The sequence below is a fragment of the Protopterus annectens genome, chromosome 3.part0 (assembly GCF_019279795.1).
Source record: "Protopterus annectens isolate FY-2018-M chromosome 3.part0, PAN1.0, whole genome shotgun sequence".
Lineage (NCBI taxonomy): Eukaryota > Metazoa > Chordata > Ceratodontiformes > Protopteridae > Protopterus > Protopterus annectens.
This window is the reverse complement of record NC_056731.1, coordinates 963,876,068-963,900,868: the sequence shown is the minus strand read 5'-3', so window position 1 is coordinate 963,900,868 and position 24,801 is coordinate 963,876,068. Positions and strand designations below refer to the sequence as shown.

Below are 24,801 nucleotides of genomic sequence, written 5' to 3'. Positions count from 1 at the left end.
CCTGTCACCCTTGGTGTACCCCAAGGATCTATTTTAGGCCCTCTTCTATTCTCCATCTTTATAAATGATCTATCTATTAGTATCCCTCAAGCTGTAACTATACAATACGCTGATGACTCCACATTAATATCCTCAGCTACAGGGCCTTCTGAACTGCAGTCCCTTACCCAAAATGTCTTTGAGCTTGTAGAAGAATGTTTTTTACAGTGCAGTCTCCTCCTCAACCCAAAAAAGACTAAACTACTATTTACTCCTACACAAAAATCCACCCCATTTCACTTGTCTATCAAGTCCAAAAATGGCACAGTCATATCTCCTGACACTTTTACCAAACTCTTAGGAGTTACTATTGACCACAGCCTTAACTATGATACTCATATCAACTCCACAATAAAATCAGTTAACCATAAACTAGGCTCCCTCTACAAAATTAAATCCTTCCTTACTCCACAGCCAAAACTTCTCTTGCCCACACCCACCTTATCTCTACTCTCTTTTATGCCTCTCCTATATACACTAATCTATGTAAAACTAACCTCAACAAGCTTGCAATCTCCTAGAATAGTATAGCCAGATTTGCTATTGGCTCCCTCTTTAGAACCCACCACTGCCAAAATCTAAATCAACTGGGTTGGCTTGAACTGCACAATCAGATTTTATTTCAACAACTAATTATTACCCATAAAACCCTTCATTATCCAGGTAAACACCAATTCTGACAAATCTTATCAGCCCATATAACAATCTTACAAATCTACACTCAGCCAACAAACTACTGGTATCTATACATAAACCCTACAATAAAGCAGGTGATTCCCTCTTCTCTAATGCAGTGGGTAAAAGCTGGAACCTACTTCCTTCTGAACTTACCTCTCTCTCCTCTACTACACTTTTCAAAAAGAAACTTAAATTATATCTTACTAGCCACTCGCCATGTCTCTGCACTAACCCAGACTAAGGTTTTCTCATCCTGTTATCATTATCATCTATGTCTTCCTTTGCTATTCCACCTCTGCTCAGTTGTCACTTTGTAGTCCACCACCTCTATGTTGGACTTATTCTACCCAAGATAGACATAATGAACTTCTCCCCTGTCGCTCTGAGTTACTACCCCTCAATTAATTTTCTCTCAACTCTGTTCTCTTTAAACTAGTCTCTCCTGCTGCTCCTTACTTAAAACTCTGTTCTAGAATCTCCTTATCCTTCTGAATACGTCCTTCCCACAGTGATTGGAAAAAAAAAAAAAAAGGGGGTGCCTTATTTTGTTCTACTTTCTTATATCACATATGCTTATTTACCTTGTAGCACATGTTTTGTATGACTAGTATCTTTAATTGAAGCTTTATGTTTTGAAACTGAATTTTTAATGTGCTGTTTGTTTTATGTTGAGCTTTTCTCCCCGGGCCTCTACTGAAAATGGACATATATCCAGTTAGACTAGCCCGGTCAACAAGTGTAAAAAAATAAATAATATATATATATATATATATATATATATATATATATATATATATATATATATATATATATATATATATATATATATATATATATATATATATCAATAGATATAGATATATACATGTATGGGATTATGTCACTTAATAAAAGAACATAATAAAGAAACACAAAGCCTAACTAAGTACCAAGAACTGCGCAACCATGCAAAAAAATGTATTAGGCTTTACAAAAAAATCCTACTGCACAACAACAATTTTGGAAAAGTGTAAACCAGCTACTAAAATCCACCCAAAAGGCTACGCCCAAACCAACCACCCCTGATACTAAAGTTCCCATCGAAACACAATTAAACTCCCACTTTGTGAATTCAATTCTCTCCTTAGTATCACAGGACACTTCCTTTCTCACTATCCCGCCCCAACACAAATAACACTAATACAAGTTTTACCCTCAAAACAGTTTCCACCACTTCAATCAAAAGCATGCTCTCCAAACTGAAAACCTTAACAGCAGCCGACCTACTCCCCAGCTATTTATGAAAACTCACAGCAGATGCTATTGCTATCCCAGTCTCCACTCTCATAAACAGATGAATTGTTCACAATTATGTGCCCAAACTCAGGAAAATAGCCTATGTTACACCCATACATAAAGGCAGGACCTCCACTGAACTTAATAACTACAGACCCATTGTTTTACTCTCCCCCCTGGCCAAAATCCTAGAAAAATGCATCCATACCGAGATGCTAAACTATCTCCTAGACAGCAACATCCTGTCACCTACTCAGCATGGTTTCAGACCTGCCCATAGTACCACTACACCCTCCTCTGCTTCACAGATACAGTAAACCATCTCAAAAATGAAGGCCTACAGGTGTCAACTTTCTTTGGATATGTCCAAAGCATTTCACACAGTCTCACACCAAATCCTGCTAAACAAACTAAACTAGTATCACTTATCAAATTCCACTCTTACCTGGTTCCAAAGCTACTTAACTGACAGGTACCAAGCTGTGAAATGGGAAAATTCTCTCTATCCTCAGCTGCCCATAACTATAGGAGTCTCACAGAGTTCAGTCTTAGGAACACTACTATTCACAGTCTTCACAAATGACCTCCATACCTCCACACAGCATGCATCTATCATTCAGTCTGCAGATGACAATACCTTAATCTGTGCTGCACAAAACATTCCCACCTACCTGCAAATAACTCATCTAGCATTCTCTGATGTTGAAAACTACCTTACCAAAGCCCAACTTATCCTCAATCCAAAGAAAACTCAGCTTATGATTATAACCAGTTCTAACAAAAACACTGATAACAGTCAGTTCACTATCTACACCACAAATGCTACTCCAATCACTCCAGTGGCACAGGCTAAGCTATTGGAAATAACCATAGACTCCCACCTAAAATTTGATAGTCATCTCAACTTAACTATTAAAAAAGTACATGCCAAACTGGGATCACTTTACCGTATCAAACCATTTCTTACCAACAACACAAGATCAGCCATTGCTCCCTCCCAACTTCTATCCACCCTACTCTATGCATCTCCCATTCTGACTAATCTCAACAAAACTGAACTAAGCAAAATGGAAGCCTGCTATAAGAGAATTGCCCACTTTGCTGCAAATTGTTCATATAGAACTCATCACTGTACTGCTTTGAGACAGCTACAGTGGCATGAACTGCCCAACCTCCAAACTTACAATCAGCTCTGCCTCTGTCATTCTATCTATTACCTCCCCAATAAGTGTCCTGCCCTCAAAAACCTAGTACAACATCACTCAGCCAAAAGGCCTCTTAGATCATCAAGCAAACTACTACTAGAAGTCACCAACAGCTACAATAGCTTTGGAGATGCACTATATAGTAGTTCAGTGGCTAAAAATGGAACTCTGTCCCCACTAGTATTCAAAACACATCATCTGAAGCCTCCTTTAAAGACCTCATCAGGCAACATCTCAAGCAAAGTTGGCAGTGCCATGATTGCTCCCCAGGCTAGTGAAAGTGGATAACATATACATACTAAATCTAGAGCACTTGATAATAGTTTTCAGTCTTACTCACAAACACTGGCTAACCTACAATGTATGTACTGTACCTGTGTACTATGTATGTATTCTACCTATGCTCTAAATTTCAGCTGTACACCACAAATCTATTAATTACCTTTATTTTTAAATTAACATTTTTGTGTTTGTTCTCTTCACTGTAGCTGTTGATGTGCTGCATACCACTGTAAAACATATATTTTGTAATTTGTGTGTATACTGATCTTGTCTAACTAAATGTCTCTGTAATATTTCTTTGTGGAACTTTTCTCCCTGGGCCTCTGCTGAAAAAGGGCCTTTTTGGCTCAGTCAGACACCCCCTGTTAACAAATGTAAAATAAAAATAAATAAAACAAACAATTCAGGCTCCCTTCTCTAATGCAACATATCAAAGAACAGCATATTAAGCAAACGTACTTTGAAGCAAACAAATCTACTGTAAATGCTATTTCATGTACCCAGTACTCATGCGCACTAATATAAATATAAGTCTAAGACAGTGTGGTTCTGGAGAAAGGAGAAGAGCCCCCTTTCTTGCAGTATCAAGTGTTCTCAGACAGAAATGGAGTGTTGTTGTTTTTCTTTGATATGCATGACATTTGATCACTTTAATTGAAATGTCATGCTTTCAAATAAACTGCACATGGACCAAGTCAGGAGAATGAATAAATGTCTGGGTATATGTGTGTGTGTGTATATATATATATATATATATATATATATATATATATATATATATATATATATATAGGTTCATAGTTTATTACTAAGCTAACTGCCCTTGTGAGCCATTTCAAGCCTAGCTATATTCCCAACCTATCTATATATATATATATATATATATATATATATATATATATATATATATATAGTTGCTCACACACCACGAGCAGACGTCTACAGCTTCCCTATTTTTTTCTTTCCACTCTGTCTAACTTTTGACTTTATTAGTTTTCCTGCAACAGTATAGCCCTTTACTTACCAGTATTTTTCCTGCTGTTCCAGATTGTTTCTGCTGTTCTTTGCTATATTGGGTTATAGTGGTTGGTATGCATGTGTAAGAGTTTTTTATCAGAATTAGGATTAGTTTAAGGGTTTGGTAAGGGGATTAATTTAATATTTTGAACCTCTGGTGTTGTGAGTGTTCTGTGTCCTTTGTCTAGGTGGTAGTGGGAGCTGAAGTTATCAAATGTCATAAAACCCACAACCTAACATTCATTTATGCTAACCCTAGGCCTCACCCTACCCCTACCCCTGCCCATACTTAACCATTAGTCTAAACATTATGTTACTAAAACCCCTTTCCTTAACAGGACCACTGCAATGACACTTGATCTCGGTTTGTATTTGGGGTGTTTGATACTGGGTATTTTTAGCTGAATAGAATTATTCAGCATTTTTATGATTTGTTATTATGATTTGCAGTGTTTTATACTTTCAGGGTTTTTAAAGATACTTTGTGGGTCAGTAGACATGCAGTAGGTGGATTGGACACTCTAAATTGGCCCTAGGTATGAGTGTGTGCATGTGCGTGCCTTCTGTGGAATGTTGGGCACCAGGCTGGCAACTCGACACTGTAAAACTCCACTGCCAGTCATGAGTGGACAGGTGGTCTGCTGTGGCGACCCCTAACCGGGAAAAGCCGAAAGAAGAAAAAGAAGAAGATTTTGAATTTTAACTATTTCATTCTATATAGATATATAGACAGATAGATATAGACATAACTATATATATATATATATATATATATATATATATATATATATATATATATATATATACAGAGAGAGAGAGATATAGATATATAGACAGACAGATATAGACATAACTATATATATATATATATATATATATATATATATATATATATATATATGTATATACACAGAGAGTGAGAGATATAGATATATAGATAGATATATAGAAATATACTGCAGATGAATAAATAAATATCTAAAATTTAATAGAAACACATAGATATAGTCACTTGCATACACACACACACACACACACACACAAATATATATATATATATATATATATATATATATATATATGTGTGTGTGTGTGTGTGTGTGTGTGTGTGTGTGTGTGTGTGTGTGTGTGTGTGTTTATCCTTATGATTATCTCTGAACATATCTGGGGCAGTCAGCAGTTTTCATACATGTCAAAACTTTTGTTTGACAGATTCAATTAGGAGCTCATTTACTTTAACAAGTGTCAATATTGTTGTAAACTACAAATATTAAAAGCAGAATAACCAATTAATTAATTACTTAAGACAAATCTGCATGTTGGGTTAATTTTATCAGAAAAAAATTGAAGAGAAACATATTGTATACTTTTTGCTTTTATGTCATACATTTTGTATACGTTGAATACAGTGTCTCCTCTTTGGCATATTAATAGCTTTAGGTAAAAATATCATCATGGCATGCTTAGCTGCATTAAATTTGTTTGAAGTGAAAGACATAGAAAATGTTTAGCACTGCATGAGGTGAGAATTTAATCAGATCTGCAAAACTTTCACCTTTATTGTTTACTCAGCTCTCCTGTGTTGCATCTGAAAATAGTCAATGCATGACCTAAGTGCTATCTCGGTTAATATGTGTTCTTTTTTTTTCATTAGCAGCGTTCCAGTTAGAGTAAGGCTCATACCGAAGTTGCACTTCATCCATGCTCAGTAATTATCTCACCAGTACCTTTTTAACCTGTGTTTTGTTTAGTTCATCATCGTCTCTATTTCTGTTGGTTTTGGTTATTTCAAAATGTTGAAACATTCAACAAAACAGATCACTAAGGAATCTGATTGCTCAGGTTACAGTGTAGAAAGGAAATCGAATAATCTTGTCTCTTTACCTCTCAATATCTTAGTGCAAGAGTTCTGGAACAGTGAGGTACACTACTGCAAATAATCGGTTCATGTTAATAAATCTCAGCAAAAGGTAGCATTTTAAAATGGGTACAGATAGCAATTTATCTGTTAGTTCTTATATAACAATGTTGAAAATGAAACAGTAGAAACACCTTTCCTATTTCTATAGAATTTTAAAATTCAGTTTATATCTGGTAAGGATATAACTGCTATTCTGTGATTCATAATATATAGTTGTTTTTTGTTGTTCAATCTTTAGTTAACATATTTAGCTAACATATTTTTAATCATATTAAGCAATTTATTTATGTATAGTGATTGGTTGCTTGATTGATTAACATTTGATTACTGGAAAAGTTCGACTGCGTAGGAGCCTATTTTCAACAATCTCCTCAGTAGAAAAGCTCTAAAGTATTACAGAACATTTTAAGAACAAGAATTTTACAGTCTTTAAAAATAATCCAAAAAAAATACAGTTTAAATAATTATACCAAATTAGTCATAACATGAAAACATTGATTAAGAATAGATATGAGTTATATGCCAATGATTTAATGGTTCATAAAATTCTGAGAAATTAAATGTAAGTTAGTGTAATAAAAACAGGAATTCCAATACAAAGTGAGAGAAAAGCAGACTTATGGCATATTTACAGAGAAAGCCAGGGAAGAGAAATTAATAGAAGTAAGGAAATGACTGAAGAAGTAAGGGTAATGAGATATAAGATATGAATACGTATCTGTTCACATTTAAGTCCATAGTTTATCTTGCTGTTGAGTAAGATAGAGCCAGCTTTGGCTAAGAAGTCTTTCAGAATGGTTTTGAAAGATGAGAGGAAGGGTATTGACCCGATGGATAGAAGTAAGGAGTTCCAAGCCTTAGCAACATAGTATGAGTATAGAAAATGCCCAGCAGATTCGATAGGTTTGTGGACAGACAGGAGTTCTTTATTACTGGATTGTAAGGACCGACTGGCAACAAAGTTGTGTAGAATGCCATTTAGTACCTGACAAGCAGATGAATTCTATACAATTTTGGTAAAAAGATGCATATATGTGACTCGGGGTAGTTCTAACCAGTTTAGGCTTTTTAGCACTATACAGTGTTGGGTTCTGAGAGGAGTATTTGCTGCAAATCTAGCAAATTTGTTATAACTTTGTTCAAGTCTTTATTTTCATTGATTCCTGAAGGTTATTAAAGATGGGAGCACCATAAAGAAGTGATGGGAGAAGATAAGTTCTTGGCTCTATAAAGGATCCCTAGTTTTTGATATTTTTTTCTTATGCAGTTTTGCATATGCGGGTCAAATTTATGATTATCATCCATCATCCATAATAATTTGCTATGTGAAGAAACTTTAACAGTTGCATTATCAAGAGAGAGGACATTAAATTGTGTTTTTTATGGGAGAAGAGTTTGGGGAAGAAAAGTAGTAGTTTGTTTCTTTAAGGGTTGAACATGAATTATGAGTTACAAAGCCATGTTTCTGCTGCTGTTAAAGCTCCCTGAGTATTTTTTTTTTGAGGTGTGCCACTTTGTCAGATGTACAAATGAGTACAGAGTTATCTGCATATTGTATTAGGGAGGCCGATTATCTGGATGTGTGGAGTGTATTGGTGAGAACGTTAAAGAAGAGATGTCCAAGGATAGAGCCTTGTGGTACATAGGTGGTGATTGGGCGGTATGGAGAGAGAGTGGAGTGCCATTTTACTGACTGATACCTATTGGATAGGTAGCACTGGAAGCATAAAATGGTGGATTGAGAGAAGCCTAATGAGGACATTTGAAGTAGAAGTTTGCTGTGACAAACTGCGTCAAAGGCTTTAGACAAGTCCAGAAATAAGGAAGAGACTAGTTTGCCATTATCGCTAGCTTTATTGTCAGTATCTGTATAGGTTAGAAGTGCAGTGTTCACACTATGGGAAGGCCAGATGCCATATTGCATAATAACAGGCATATTTGCAGAGCCACGGCTATCTCATCTAGTATCCAGTGCCACTCTGTGATTTAGTATCCCTAAACTTTATGTTGAGGAGCAAAAAAAAAAAAAAAAATGTTAGGATGGTGGGGTGGTTGGGTAGGGGTCTTCTATTAGAAACTGTGTCTTGATGCAACTTTACATCTATCATACCAGACATAAACCAATGAAGCTAGAGTTTTGATCCTCCAATGCATTGTCAGATTTTTATTCTGTGTTGGCATCTGTAAGTGCTAGTATGGGAGTGAGTATTGCACTGCTGTCTGTTAGGCATCTGCTGATAGTAAACATAACACCCTTTACTCCACCCTAGCTGTCCTTCTGCAGATCTGCATGGCATGTCTGTCTCAAGTCCGCACTTTGTCACTGACACTAAAAATACAGTTTTTCCATGAAAAAGAAGCAAGCCTGCTAAAAATATCATTCTATATTCTGAATGTTTGAATCCATTATACTCTTGTTTGGTACATGTCCAGAACATATGGAATTTTCTGAAATTATGCTCCCCACATCTTCTCAAGAGATCAGGTACTAGACATGAAAATTGTCGTCTGTGGGGTTCGATATTTTGGACCACCTTGAGATATGATTTAACCTGTTTTATTTTTCCATGCATTCTATATATTGAATCTTTTCTACACCACATTTCATTCACTTAACCTGCAGCTTCTTAACCATTGCCTCTTCTTTTTTTATCCATAACTGCTTATAAATATTGCTACCTCTGACTTTGATTGGAATAATTCATTTTTCAATAGTGCCAATCTATCCACTCCTACACCAACCTGAATAGTTTATTTACAAAGAATGTTCAGTTGTACACAGGTAAAATATTGATTGTGATGGATCTAATATAACTGACAAAGATCTGACAGCTCTTTAACTTGCCAACGTTAGACTTTTAATATCTGGCCCCAGTTTAAAATGCCAACATTTCTATAAAGATCTATACTGTACTTGGAAATAAAATCAACATCTCAGTGGCACCAGATTTTTGAATTTGGCTAAATTTTTTCACATAAATTTTCCTTTAGTCACTAAATCTATTTTCCCTCAACCTATCCAGTAGCTTGGAATCATATCGTTACTAATGAAGGAACTGATGATAGTTTGCCAAGTGCCTTTGCTTCATGAAAAATCTGGATGCATAGCGCTAAAATTAAATGCCATTGCATAAGTAGTCACATTTAAGAGACCCTGGCCCCCTTTAGAATTCAGTATCCAGGCTTTATTATATGTTGCTCTCCTGTTTATACAGTGTAAGGCCATATTATTCATCTTGCTTTGTCTCTGACAAGGGAAGTGCAATCTCTTGCTAGAGGAATACTTTTGATCACATTAGGTGTCTGGGTCTGGGAGGAGATCAAAGTCTTAAACTACTTTGATCTTCCTGCATATGAGTGTTTTATGTTTATAGAGCTTTTCTCCCTTGGACTCTACTGAAAAGGGGTTTTGCAATATCCACAGGGGCAATCTCAGTAATCAAATGCAATAAATGAATAAATAAATAAATACATATTTGACAACATTCTGCAGTGAAAACTATTCCAGTGACATAGAGGGAAAAAACTCTGACTAAGGCCTAGACTACCCAGGTTTGATTACTAGCTCGGGCAACTTACAGAGCTGCAGGGAACAATAGGGAGAGCAGTCATTGCTGATGCTCCATTAAGGAAAGCATGGGTCAAAGAAGGTAGTTGCCCTAGAACATAAAAGCAATCAGCATGGGAGGTGGGATAGGGAAGTGGACATTGCAAACAAATACCTCCCCAGACAAAATCAGAAATGACCAAGCCATCAGGAAGCCTTTAGGACCAGCCCCAGTGATACCTGAGCAACCCTAATGTAGTAGAAAACAAGCTGGTAGATCTGGCAAGAATGTGAGCAACTGGGGACTGGGCTGGTAATGTAAAGACCCAAAGGTGGCCAGAAAAATAATTCTGCTATGAAGCAGTAACATTATTAGGTCTGATAGATTTACTACTATTATCCCTCCATGCTACCCACTAATAGGCTGAGATATTATGGTAACTTGGCTCCTGTATTGGACAAGATGGACCTTTATCTTTTTGTTTTCTCAGTCTATCCAGTGCACATTTTGCCTCAATTAATATTGGTTCAGATATGCCATCAGATATTTTGAAAATGTCTGAGACAAGGCCTGACACTTGGTCAGCCTATTCCCTGACTAACAGCCAATCATTGTGGACATTAGAAATCCTCCCTTGTCATATTCTTTCTTTTGAAGTAGTTGTAGTATCTTCTTAATCTACGTGGCTTGTTTCTTCAGTTACAGACAGACTTGGGAATGGTGGACAGCCCTGTCTAATGCCTCTGTATATGTCTGCTAATTAAAAGTCTGTCAATGGATTAGAGCTATAAAACCTGATTTAGAATATAATACTTTAATCCGATTAAGAAAATGACTACCAAATCCATGCTTTTTAAATATTTCAAATATAAATGACAAGCAGCATCAAATACCTGGTGAACATTAACTAGAACTGCCAAGCCCCAATTAATACACTCACAAATGTTCGTATAAAGGAGACTGATACTCACCAATTATCCAAAAGTTGCCTTCCTGACAAAAATATGCCGCATGACTGGCACATTAAAGTAGCAATATTTTTTTCTGTATGTTTGGCGAAACACTCTACCCAGAATCACTGTATTTGTGTCTGGCAAAATGTCAGGCCATAATCTCCTCAGGTGGACTAATTGATGACATGGGTTGGTAATTTAATGGAGCTTTAGCATCTCATCAAGTTTTTGAGGTAACAAAACTTAAGACTTTGATCATTGAGTCTGCAATGTTGTTTATGATACTTCTGAGATTAAGTATATAACCTAAGTAAAAGTATGAGATACCTCTTCTCCATTTAAAGAATTTTAATGGAAACCTTTCCAAGCTTGTAGCCCCATTTGTCTTCTTACCTTTAATGGCTTTGGTGAGTTCCTTTAATTTGATAGAGTTATAGAGTTCCAATATAGCCTCCATCTTGAGAACTTTTATCCCTTTACTTACATGGAAAACAATGTGATATTTCATGTGTTATCTGTGTTTTATTCAAATCCAAGTAATATTGCCTAAACCCTTCCGTTATTTCTGTATTTTTAGATAGCAAATCTGGGAGACTCTTTCTCTCTCTCACTCTATCTGATGCCCTCCCTGTGGGACAAATAAAGACACCTTGTTTAAGTTTCAAATAGTTTATTAATTTAAGTAGGTAGATGGATGACTGTTCTTGTTCTAATGAACTTCCACATGTAAAAGAGTCAAATAGGTTATGCAACTGTAGAAGCCAAAAAGGAAGGACAAATTCAAAAACACACCAATTATGAATGCAAGGATTTTTGGTCTACATTATTGTAGCCATGTTAGGAACTACAGCAACAGCAACAGCAGTATGCATTTGGAATCAGCAGCTGAGCCTCTATTAAAACTTATGTGGATTGCAAGTATTTCTATCAGTGGACGTGATACAGACTATGTATGCTATACAGCCACATGACAGACCAACAGACTGTGTCCCAATTCCACGTAGACAGGGATAACTTAAGGCATCTAATAAAAGTATGTCACTCACAAACATAAACAAAGAATATGCATTTTTGTCGGTTTCTGTTGATACAAAGACATGCAGCATTCACCATGTTTGTGAAAGGTGCCTTCCAGCAAACTACAGTGGAGATTTTAGGGATATCACATTTGTCAGACTTGGAAATGCTAAACTATCTCCTTAGCATTTCTGCAACACCTGGAAGAACTTATCTGATTCCCAAAGACAACAAAGAAAAAAAAACACAGTGCGAATCTTTTATGACACATTCCATTTGCCTGAGCTCCTGGGTGCCAGAGTTTGCACATAAGCTGCTATCAAACTGCATCTGTCAAAATGATCTCTGATATGGTAAAAGTAAGGGCTTCCATTCCTGAGCAGCCAGGTGTTCTATATTTCCTAGGGTATTACTTACAGTGTATCTGTGCATTACCCATTCAGTTCATATGGTTCACACACTTGTCACAAAACATTTCTGTTAGAGGAATTCCCATAAAGATCATATGGTTGGGTGGTGAATATACACGCCATATCATCAAGCCTATACACAAGTCCCTTGCATGCAGGTAGCTGGCCAGATATATGCTGTTTGTTGTGTGTTGCAGATGAAGCCAGATATGCTATATTGTCCTGAATGAAGACTCCAATATGCAAGCCCTAGACCATGCCAAAAATTATTTATGTTATAGTCAATTATGAATATGGAAACATAGTAGGGTGCGTCTTCTGATTACTGATGGCATGGCTCAGATATCTAGACATCTCAAGAGGGACATTTCAATGTATCCCAGGGATATGCTATAAGGTATTTATTGTGTGTACCATGTTCCACAGCATGGTATTATGTAATATCATATTGTGAACATTTTAACAGGACATGCCATATAAGTCATAGCATTTACAGATATGACAGAATGTCAGGGGAGGAGGATGCAGCAACAGAACCAAAGCTTAAGCTAAGGTTGGTGCAGTACTTTGTATTACTGGTGCAGTACTTTGTATTACTGGCTAAGGCTGGTACAGTACTTTGTGTCACTGGCTAAGGCTGGTGCAGTACTTTGTGTTACTGTCTAAGGCTGGTGCAGTACTTTGTATTACTGGCAAAGAGATGCTATCTGCTTCAGAACATTGCACCATGACATAGACAACACAAAATAAAATGATACTGACTGTAGCTCACCTTGTTTATGCAGCTCAATGCATGGACTGGCCACACTGTGTGTGAGATATCATTGTACCTACACAATTTAAGGTTGGGCAGATCGCAGTAATAATCACTTTCACAGGTAGATGGAAACAGTGGTACGTGACCACAATATTATAATATGGGGTAGAGACATGGGAGGCAAAAATTGTGTATACATAGTCTTAGCGGTTCTAGGGATTTAGAGATCCCATCGTCCAATGGCTGATCATACAGCCACAACATGTTCACTGCCAGCACCAGTTGTGTTGGCTTCCAGTGTTGAGGCTTAATGCACTTTGTTGGAAGGAAGAAGTATATCTGTGGGACCATTTATGTGCATCTTGATGTGGCATCCCACGTCCTGTGACTGAGAATTGGCAGCACACTAGACCTGGATAACATCCATGACTTGAAGTTTCAGATTATGTGCCCAGAGATGACACTGACGCCATCTCACCAACAGTCTGTTTAGTATGATATGGAATGGCCTTTGCACAAACACTTTGAATCCAGACACTTACATGGCCACAGACCTTGTGATTAAAAGAGGGAGGCCAGATGGCAAATGTATAATGCTTCATGGATGCATCTAGGGATGCAACATTTGCCACCAGTGACCTCAGCAGCATGGTTTGCTTCCTGTTCCTCTACTTCACATTACTGTGCAGTTTGTGTAGTTCCCCTCCATAAGCCATTAAACTCAGACACCATCTCCATAATGCCATGAGTAGTTTTTGTCAGGAGTAGCAACCGTTTGAGCAATAATCACTGACCTGCACATCTGCTGATTAACTCCAAGTTTAATAGTCATATGGGGCAGTTCTGGAGTCATAGAGCTGTCATACCTCCCCATCTCACCCCCCTCTCTCTTGTCATTGGCATGTGCATCTCAGATTCAGTATACATATAAAATGTGGTGTGAGCTGGGGACACAAGTGGACCCCATATGGGACTCTCAGGTACACGATGCCTGTCATGTACTTGTTAGGCCATATGTTCAGCCTGTACATTTGTACATCTATAAGGTCTTCTTTGATGATGGAATTTGGCAGCCCCTTCTATGCATACTGATCTATGATACAGGTCTTCAAGTGGACCTATTGAATGGTCATGGCTGCCAAATACGATGGCAAAAGTAGAGCTCTAGGGTGGTGTGCTATGGAATGCATAAGTGCCATGCACAGTCACATCAGGGACCACTTCCTGGGTAAATATGACAGCCCCTTAAAGAAGGTGTATACGTGGTACAAACTGGAGAAAGAAACAAATCATAAGACTGACACCTCCTGTATTAGGGATTAATGCCTCATTGTTATGATGACCTTAGCACCATTCTGATTTGTTTCATTGTAGGGGGTAGGGTTGAGAAGGGTGCGCCTATGATGTACTGTAAGCTTTATTTTTGGTGGGGGGGTTCCTTTGTCTTATATTATGTACAATGCAGTACATGTATGCTTAAAGGTACAGCCTTTATTTTGCAGTTGTATTGAAACATCATCTGAATATGGTTGGAGGTCACAGAAGCACAAAACACCTCTCCAGGCAGTGGAGGTATAAGTGTTCTGTGTCAAAACAGCAAAACATATGTAACAGAGTTTATTCCAAACGTGAACTGAGAATTTCTTCTCATTGTGTAATCATTCTACAGGTTCAATTGTGGAAGATGGGGAGAAGAGGCCATAATAATCTCGAGTTGTACCAGCCACTTTCTGTGGTACTGAGTCATTGGCCACCAGGTCAACCTCTTTGGTGGGGGATAATGAACTGTAGGAGTCACTAGTGACTTCCACTTCTTTTTCTTGGGGAGGGAAAGTGAAAGCTTTTATCCTGATGTTGGATTAAAGGTATCTCAATTGGTATAGTGACACGAGTTCCAGCTACCAGACTCTGACAAGGTATACCACAAAAGTATGTCCACCTTGACAAAGTGGAGTGCCTTCTGGAATGACTTTTAGAGTTGCATAACTGGAAGTGGCTGCTTATTGGGCCTCCAATGTAACAACCATTTAATTCCATAAGATCAGCCACCCAAGTCAGAGATGCTTCTGAGTTGACCTATCATCTAAGCATGGAAGGAACCCTCCCTACAATTTTCTGGAGTGTTCCATCCCTCATGTGTCAGTCCCCTTTTTTGTTTACTGTGTAACACTGCATGTCACCAACTGTCTACTCTTTGTATTGATGATCCCATTCAATGTCCCCTACACATTTTGTGTAAATAGTAACACTCTCTTTGTGTATTCATGTTCCATGTTTCTTTGTTCCTACTACTTGTCCATCTGTCTCAGGCCTACATGCAGTCATGCCACAGGAAGCCCCTACCTATCATTCTTTTGTGAAAATTACAAAAGCTTTTAGCTCTCCTTAAATTACCCTAACCCCATCACCACCATTCATGTTTTATGGTTACCCTTCTTTAACTCTAGTTACTATTCTCCCCTTTCCTAATTTCCTGCCTTCTCCATTTCCTCCTTATTTATATCATGAACAGGATTGCCACTTTGCTATTCATAGACATATTAGTCTTTCGCTTGGCCATGGTGCTCAGCTGCACTGAACTTCATGTACTTGCCAGCAATTAGCTGCAGTTATTCATTACTGCATTGCGCATGGAGGAATATACTGACTGGTATTAATATTTTCCTTAGCTCTGACATCTGTCATGGAAGCTATGCACAATGATGTAATTCTGCTCCTGTCATACAGAAGCAGAATACACTTCACCATTTTTACCTCTCATGCACTGTTCCTATGTGACATGCACAGGGAACACAAGCACCAGATTCCAGTTCTCATGATGCACACATGGGGAACACAAGCACTGCATGCATGTTCCCATGCTGCACACACAGGGAACACAAGAACTGGATTCCTGTTCTCATGCTCCACACATGGGGAACACAAGCACTGCATGCATGTTCCCATCCTGCACACACAGGGAACACAAGCACCAGATTCGTGTTCCCATCCTCCACACATGGGGAACACAAGCACTGCATGCATGTTCCCATGCTGCACACACAGGGAACACAAGCACCGGATTCCTGTTCTCATCCTCCACACATGGGAAACACAAGCACTGCATGCATGTTCCTATGCTGCACACACAGGGAACACAAGAACTGGATTCCTGTTCTCATGCTCCACACATGGGGAACACAAGCACTGCATGCATGTTCCCATGCTGCACACACAGGGAACACAAGCACCAGATTCGTATTCCCATCCTCCACACATGGGGAACACAAGCACTGCATGCATGTTCCCATGCTGCACACACAGGGAACACAAGCACCAGATTCCTGTTCCCATCCTCCACACATGGGGAACACAAGGACTGCATGCATGTTCCTATGCTGCACATACAGGGAACACAAGAACTGGATTCCTGTTCTCATGCTCTACACATGGGGAACAAAAGCACTGGATTCCTGTTACCATGCTCCACACGAGTAACACAAGTACTGGATTTCTGTTCCCATGCTCCACACACAGGGAACACAAGCACCACATGTCTTTGCAGTGTCCCTTCCATATATTAGCACCAAACAGTCACGCACACATGTTTGAGTACCAGACAAAGTCTAGCTCAGCTTAAACTAAGTTAACAGATGTCTAACCTAAATACTTTAGAAGCTAGGAAAAACACTTGTCAGAAATGTTCTGCAGCCAGAATCTACCTTACCTATAACCTCACTGTTCATTTTCTGTAACACTTCTCTATTTTATACTGCAGAAAACAGGAGCTGCTGCTTTATCTTCTTGGAAGAACCACACTTTATCCATTACATTATACTTCAAAGAGCCAATTGGCTGCCAGTAACTGGTAGAGCAACATACATACTTGCCTACCTTTTTATATAAATTAGACAACTTACATTTCTGCTCAAACTTATGTACAACATTGTTTATAAACTGACCTTTCATGATTTAGCAATCTTTGGTCAATCATCCAATAAATTATGCTTCACTGATATTACTGCTTAATTTAATTTGACAAGCATTAACTCAAAAAAAAAAAAACATATATATATATATAGATCTACTCTGGAAGCTCAAACTTTCAAAACTTTCAACTTCATATGGTCGAGACCCTAATATCAAAGGTTTTTAAGTTCAAAACTTTAATAAAAGTGGGGTGAGCAGGGGGGCTTGCTCCCTTGCAAAAAAATCTAGAAAAAAGGTAGGATTTTTTTTTTTTTTTTTTTAAGTTTGAGTTTTCAGAAACTCGATCATATCCTCTCGACAATATGAATTACGAGTTTCTGAAAATTCGAGCTTCTGACATAGACCTATATATATATCTATATCTATATATCTATATATATATATATATATATATATATTTATATATATATGTGTGTGTGTGTGTGTGTGTGTGTGTGTGTGTGTGTGTGTGTGTGTGTGTGTGTGTGTGTGTGTGTGTGTGTGTGTGTGTGTGTGTGTGTGTGTGTGTGCATGTGTGTGTGTGTCTGTGTGTCTGTGTGTCTGTGTGTGTGTGTGTGTGTGTCTGTGTGTCTGTGTGTGTGTGTGTGTGTCTGTGTGTGTGTGTGTGTGTGTGTGTGTGTGTGTGTGTGTGTGTGTGTGTGTGTGTGTGTGTGTGTGTGTGTGTGTGTGTGTGTGTGTGTGTGTGTGTGTGTGTGCGTGTGTGCGTGTGTGTCTGTGTGTCTGTGTGTAATATTGTATTATAGTGGATAAAAGTGAAACAAATCCCTGCAGTGTACTACTGGCTCAATTAAAGTAAGTCTTTGCTGTTTCAAACAAAAAAAGGAATTGAGAGGCAACTAACAAAATCATAAAAAAGCAATTTTACTAAATATCTAAATCTACATTAACTAGAGTTGAAGTAACCATGCCTTGTCTAGTAAACAGGACACACGTACCTAATTAGACCATTATTTGGGACAACAGCAGGTTGAAATGGTTCCTAGATGTTGAAATCACCTTCCAGCATACCTTCATACTCAAACCAAATCAAAGTTTCCAAACATAAGTGAATTTCTGTTCCTGCTCCTAAATGTTACATATAATATTTAGGTACAAACATGAATTAATGCACAATTTTAACCAAAATATTTAGATCTTTTTGTAATTTTTGTCAGCTTTGACTATGAGGTAACACAACAGTCAAACATCACATTTTAACCATGAATCAATGTACACTGTTATATCTCAATTACGTTTACTGTGCACCCTGGAACTCCAATTTAGTTATACTCGTTCTATGTCATCATTATGGGCTAAATTCAGAAAAATTGCTTATGTAGTCACATAAGGGCTGAATAGTGCAGTCTAAGTAGTGTAACATGGCCCAGGGCTGATTACCTAGGCAGCAGGGATTAAAATATGAGACAGGATCAGAATTAAGTAGGCAATCCAAAGACAGGAGAACAACAGCAGTCCTGTGATTCCATGAGCCCAATTCTGTGCATGTCACATGTTCATGATGATATGCATTCACACACACACACACACACACACACACACACACACACACACACACACACACACACACACACACCCAAGCACACTGCTGGTACATCAGCTAATGCCTATAAAGTAACTCCATAGTATTTTCATAATCTGTACTCAGGAAGAAATTAAGTGCCTAGGACAGATAGATAGGCGGGGGGGGCGAGGGGTACCAAGTAGAGGAACTCACTGAATGAAGAAGAGAAAGAAAGAGAGATATGGTGATGGAGCCACTTGGAGCCCTCCTGGTCAGCCTGTGGTGGATGACCTATGTCACCCTGATGCTAGGCTGGCCAGAAGCCTGTGGGGAAGCAGCAGGTGATGGCAAGACAGGTACAGTATGTGTTGGCTGTGATATAACACATTCACTGCCAATGCTGGCATTGCATCAAATATAAACATAAATGGAGAGAAACAAAACAACAAAGGACAAGAATAAATAAATAAATAAATATAACACAAAAGCAATTATCAGTAATGTGCGCTACACTGCCACACCGGGTGACAATAAAATGCATGAAGGAGTAAAATGCTGTTAAGAAAAAACAATACAGAGGCCTAACAGCATTGTACTACAGCAGTATGTGTGCCACAAGATGTAAGATTAAATGACCCAAGCAGTCCTCCCCATCCCTGTCTGTAGAGTATGAGGACAGAAAATCTGGGGGGAGGGGTGAAGCTGAGGTGAGCAATCCTCCTGAACCTGAAGTGGCCACCTCATAAGAGCTTGCCATCAGGTGACAGAGGCAGCATACCAAACGGTGTCCTGCATAGCACAATATAGACTCAAACCATGTGTACACCACCATATTTCTTCAAAATGAATGCACCTTAGTGTCTCATTCACAGTGGTTACAGTGTGCCATGAAACAGAACAGTTAGCATGGACCATCACAAAATAGACTGTCTGATGGATACTAATGAAATGCCTGACAGAAGTGGCAATGGCAGCAGAGTGGAACGGCTAGTGAAGGATAAAGGCATGGTAGACCGATTTGGCCACCATGTATTAAATACAGGGGTATGGCCATGGATATGATACTGAATGATGCCAACTAATCAGTTTGAAAGTGGAAGATGACACCTGATATGGTAATGGAACTACTATTGCTAGCCTTGCCTGCATTACAATGTTAATTGTTTGAAATCTTGGTGGTAGGATGCGCAGTAGAACAGTTCACTAATGATTGTTAAGGTATGTGACACTTAAAGCAAAGAACAATTGCAAGTAATAATTAAAACAAATAGTACCAATGCAAACATGAAACAAATGAAGTAGGTGTCTGACAAATATGAAGCAATAACAGTTATCCCATTTAAGTTCCCTTACCCTGATGTCTGAAATGCTCTGTTTGCTACTTCTAGTATCTCAGACAATTATGCTCTGTTTTACCAGGAAATAGAAAACATGCCCACAAACCTCAAGAACTGCATATAGCCGAATAAGACGGCCTGTCTGGGTGCAAGCAGGTACCAGTCACTTACTGCAGAACTCTAACTACCTGACTCTAACCTTATCTTTGAATCGCAAGGAAGGTCATGGTGGTGCCTCTTTAAGTCACTGTATTAATGCCAGAATTGTGGGTTATGTCCAGGGTGTCATGCACTGCCTTATGAAGGCAGTGCCAGGTATTCACCTTGTACTGAGGGAGGCCCCTAGTAAGTGCTCCCATTGGCCCTAACAAACAAAGTACAGAAAGACTTTAATCTTTCTCCAACACCATGTAATAGGCCTACCAGATGAAGCCCCTTCAAAAGACATGATGACTTCACTGATTGCTGTCTAGAGGAAAATTGTAGCAGATGGAACCCATCAGAGTGCAGCATGGCCACATGATGCAGACTAATGCTACTCTATGGCCACATGATGAGGCCTAATGTCACCCTGTGGCCAAATGATGAAGCATAATGCCACCTTATGAATGTGTATCACCAATCATTGTGTTTGAGATGGAGGCACTCTGCAGTAAAAGCATGTGCACAAAAAAAAAAAAAAACATGTCTGCAGCCATGGTTAAGGCACAGCACTCTTAGATGTTACAAGGCAAATTAAGAAGCCAGTTGCATGTACAGGTTATGGATGTAACCAAGACTGAACAATCCATTTTGCAGTCTTCAGGGCATGTGCATGGTCAGACACAGTCAACATTACATGGAGTCAGTGTAGAGTTCATTACTTTAAATGTGCGATACAGGAACATTTAGAATAAATTGCCTCTTTAGCATTAATGCTGTATTATGTGCCTTGAAATTGCATGATATTAACAGACACTGCAACTGCCATATCAGAGTTTTCATGAGTAGGAAGTCAAATGCAGTTAAGATATTTCTAATGATTTACAGAGAGAAGGAATGGACCATGTTTGGCATGGTATGGTTACACAGGCCAATGGAAGGTGGGGAAAGAGACTGGGTAACTATCAGAATACTTTGCTGTTGTTGTGGAGGGAGGGGCTTACTCGACAGTTACCTCCTCAGAGAAGATGAAAGAAGAGTATTTCAAAATGTATTTTTAATCAAAATAGTATTAAAATATACTTCGTTTACTTTATTTATTTATTTACAATTTTTTAATCAGATTAACACCACCAGGCCTTGTCTTCTTTTCAGAGAAGACCCGGGATTGTATTGGTACTGATCAAGGGAAATCTGGTTAGAGTACCAGGAAACAGCACCTACTCTTTTGTCGATAAATGACATAGGATCTTTTACATAGCTGAATTAACACCAGCTCAGTGTGATAGGACAGTGGTTTAACATTTTCATCTAAAGGACAGCGTATTCATGAGAGCAGCACCTCCCATAAGCTGCATTACAGTATCAGTATGTGAAAATTGATCCAAGCACATTTTATTGTCAACCTTTGCCAAAAAATAGTTGTAAGTGTTGTTTGCCTTATAAACAAAAGGCACAGGATTTGATTCCCAAATGGGGTAATTGGCTAAGCTTAAAATGGCCCACAAAGGCAGTTAGCCTAGTACTAACCTATGAACCTAAGATTTTCATACCAGAATTCCACTATATCCGTAGTACATGTTAATTCTTCTAGTATAGCTAGATTATTTGGTATAGTTTTTACAAATAAGCTGTCATTTCATTAATTAAGATATAGTACTGAAAGCTGCTAAGATCATCCTTCATCTGCAGAGATTACTGCTAGCACCACCTTTAGGGATCTTTGTCCATTTCATGAAGTTTTACAGTGAATTCAGCAGGTAGAGACTGCATGATACAGAATTACAGTATGTTAGAGAGATGGAAGGGATTGATGTTTGGAAAACTTAGTAATCTTTTATTTTATACACTAGGTAAGGAGAAAAGTATCCAATGATATGAATGCACTTAACTGGATAAGGAAGACAGAGCCTGCAGTAAAACAGAAAAGACATAGCAAAGCAAGAACAAAGAAGGGGTTCTAAGACAGCTGATTCTCAGCCAGCAGAAGGATAAATATATTTAAATAGGATGGTGTAATTCTGTAAAACGCTGATAACATTACTGGTCAAGTATAAGTCAGATAAACAGCACATTGCAAAAGCTTTTGAAGAAAAGCAAGTTCTTGGAAGGTCAGTGCGAAATTAAGGTGAACCCGTTTTTCTTTCGGAAACATCTTCAGATATACATTTTTTCAGATGCATCTACATATACATATGAATTTCAGCTAACACCTCACTTTTAATTTACTGCAGGCTCTTACATTTCCAAATCACCACTTCCTGTTGGTCATCTATTTACCTATAATGCAGCCATGTGTTGTTTTTATATAATGTGTACTTAAAAATAGTCATACACTTACTATAGATAGTTTTTAAGATGTAGACTTGTAGCAATAGACTTTTTCAATCTGATATTTATAAAATGGAATTTAGTAAAAAGGATTATGCCTATAAGGTATTAATGAGCTGCTTATTTTAGATCAAGGTTTGATTCTTCCATTTTCCATTTGTTTATTGAATCACTCTGAGAAAATTGATTAAGCAGTAGGTGTAAACAGGCTGAGTCTGAAATTAGATAGCACATACAGTTAAATAATTAATAAATAAGTAGACCAATAAATAAATAAATGATTTCATTTTACTTTAAACCCAAACAAAAGTACTTCTTTAAGGACATACTGCCATGGCCATCTTTTTGTGTGCTACTTAAATAATCCAGATACCGTCAAAGTAAAGCTACCCAGCTTTCTAAGATACAGATTTATAGTAACCTGCCTCTCAGTGATTATATCTGACTTACTGGATTTTAGACTGGTGTCGTGCAAAGGCATTTTAATTCCATAACACATACTATAGAAGAAAAGAAATACAAACATGGTTACAGTTAAAGAGACTGCTATAGAGCACTTAAACAATGAAATATATGATTTGTGGTTTTTTTTGAGCTAAAATATGATATATATTTGCAGTGTCACATTTTGTAGGAGGCAGATTATTGACAGCAAAGGAAAATAATGCATCAAGCAATGGAAAAGTGATTTCAACTTCCATCAATGTAATATATGTCAACACCAACTTAGATATTTTTTGTCACATCAAGATCTTGATGGAAAACAAACCTGTGCTGTTACATTTGACAACTCACTTTTGTTTCTGTCATATAAAAAAAACTATAAAATCTACCTTTTTATCTGAAATGTATTTATGATAGTCAAGATTCAATCTGAAGGAAAATAAATAATATACCCTCCTATTCTCAGCCTTATTCAGCCTGCATGCTTATTGCAATGAAAGTCAAAATGTCCTTCTTGAAAAATTGGTTGCTTTATTACAGGGTGTAATGTAACATCTCCACAGCAAACCACTCTGCGCACTTAATAATAGGTTTTGTTTCTGTGAGTATGCTGACCTTCTGTATCAGCTTTCTTGACTGTATATGGATAAAATAAGCCTGCAGAACTATTGATTGCATCAACAAAAACTGTTTCATTTCAGCTGTAATTTGTGATCTAGTACTGTTATCATTTTCCATTGACTTCAGAATTGAAAAAAAAATCTTAATCTGCACACTTTCACCTTATTAGAGAACTAATTTTTTTTCAATCTTTCTGCTCAGCAATTGTAGTCCTTTTCATTACTCTGAAGAGAAGCAAAAAAGAGCCTCTCATTATTTCTGAAGAAGACGTCAGAGAAAATGTTGTTACTTACGATGATGAAGGAGGAGGCGAGGAAGACACAGAGGCATTTGACATCACGGCTTTGAGGAATCCTGCAGCAGCTGAGGAGATGAAATATCGGAGAGATATCAGACCAGACGTCAAACCTACCCCTAAACATGTGCTGCCCCCAGTGCTAGACAGTCTGGATGTTCATGAGTTCATAAAACAAAGACTGGTGGAGGCCGACCTTGACCCAAGTGTTCCTCCATATGATTCCCTTCAGACTTATGCCTATGAAGGTCAAGGCTCAGATGCTGGATCCATTAGTTCTCTAGACTCTGTTGCTACACAGTCAGAACAGGATTTTAATTTTCTTTGTGACTGGGGACCAGAATTCAAAAAACTAGCTGAACTTTATGGAGACATACAATCAGAAAGAACCACTTAGCTTTCTCTGAGATTTCACAGATCTTCTAGTTGCAGGAAACATTGAAACTCTCAGAAGTGAAACAGTTGTCATTTTAACTGTAGCAACAAGTGCCCTTTTCATACGTTGAAACATGGGTTCTTCAGCTGGAAGAGAAACACATTTTGAAAATACAGAAAAAAAGGAAACTATTTTCCCTGGTGTATATTTTTTATTGCTCAATAAAATCATTACATCCATATCAGTAAAGACACATGCAGTACAGAATGAAAATTACATTTGTTTTCTAATTATTGTCTGCATTGCATAAAACACCATTTCAAGATGATATTTTACAGTATCTTCTGTTCTGATATTGTGACAAATTCAATGGTTTGGGCATGGATGTTATAAGAACTGCTTATATGATAGAAAATCATAATGGTCTTCATTATTTAAATTATGCGGGATAATATCTAAGCATTAATACTGCACTGTTATCCTACACTGATCCTAAATTACTTATGTATAGGTATAACATCCTGAAAAGACAGTACATTCTACATACACACACACTCACACACACACACACACACACACACACACACACACACACACACACACACACACACACACATAGGTATGACATCCTGGAAAGACAGTACATCCTACACACACACACACACACACACACACACACACACA

General features: G+C 37.9%; 1 protein-coding gene across 4 annotated transcripts in view; it reads left to right on the top strand.

Moving 5' to 3' along the window:
* CDH18 (cadherin 18) overlaps positions 1-24,393 on the top strand; it is a 3,071,238-nt gene extending 3,046,845 nt beyond the window's left edge. For all 4 annotated transcript variants that reach the window (XM_044065283.1, XM_044065285.1, XM_044065286.1 and 1 more), the window contains one exon: positions 23,648-24,393. In XM_044065283.1, the coding sequence (XP_043921218.1) occupies positions 23,648-24,138 (491 nt within the window). In that variant the 3' untranslated portion in view covers positions 24,139-24,393. The remainder of the gene's footprint in view (positions 1-23,647) is intronic.
* The last annotated feature ends 408 nt before the right edge of the window (positions 24,394-24,801 follow it).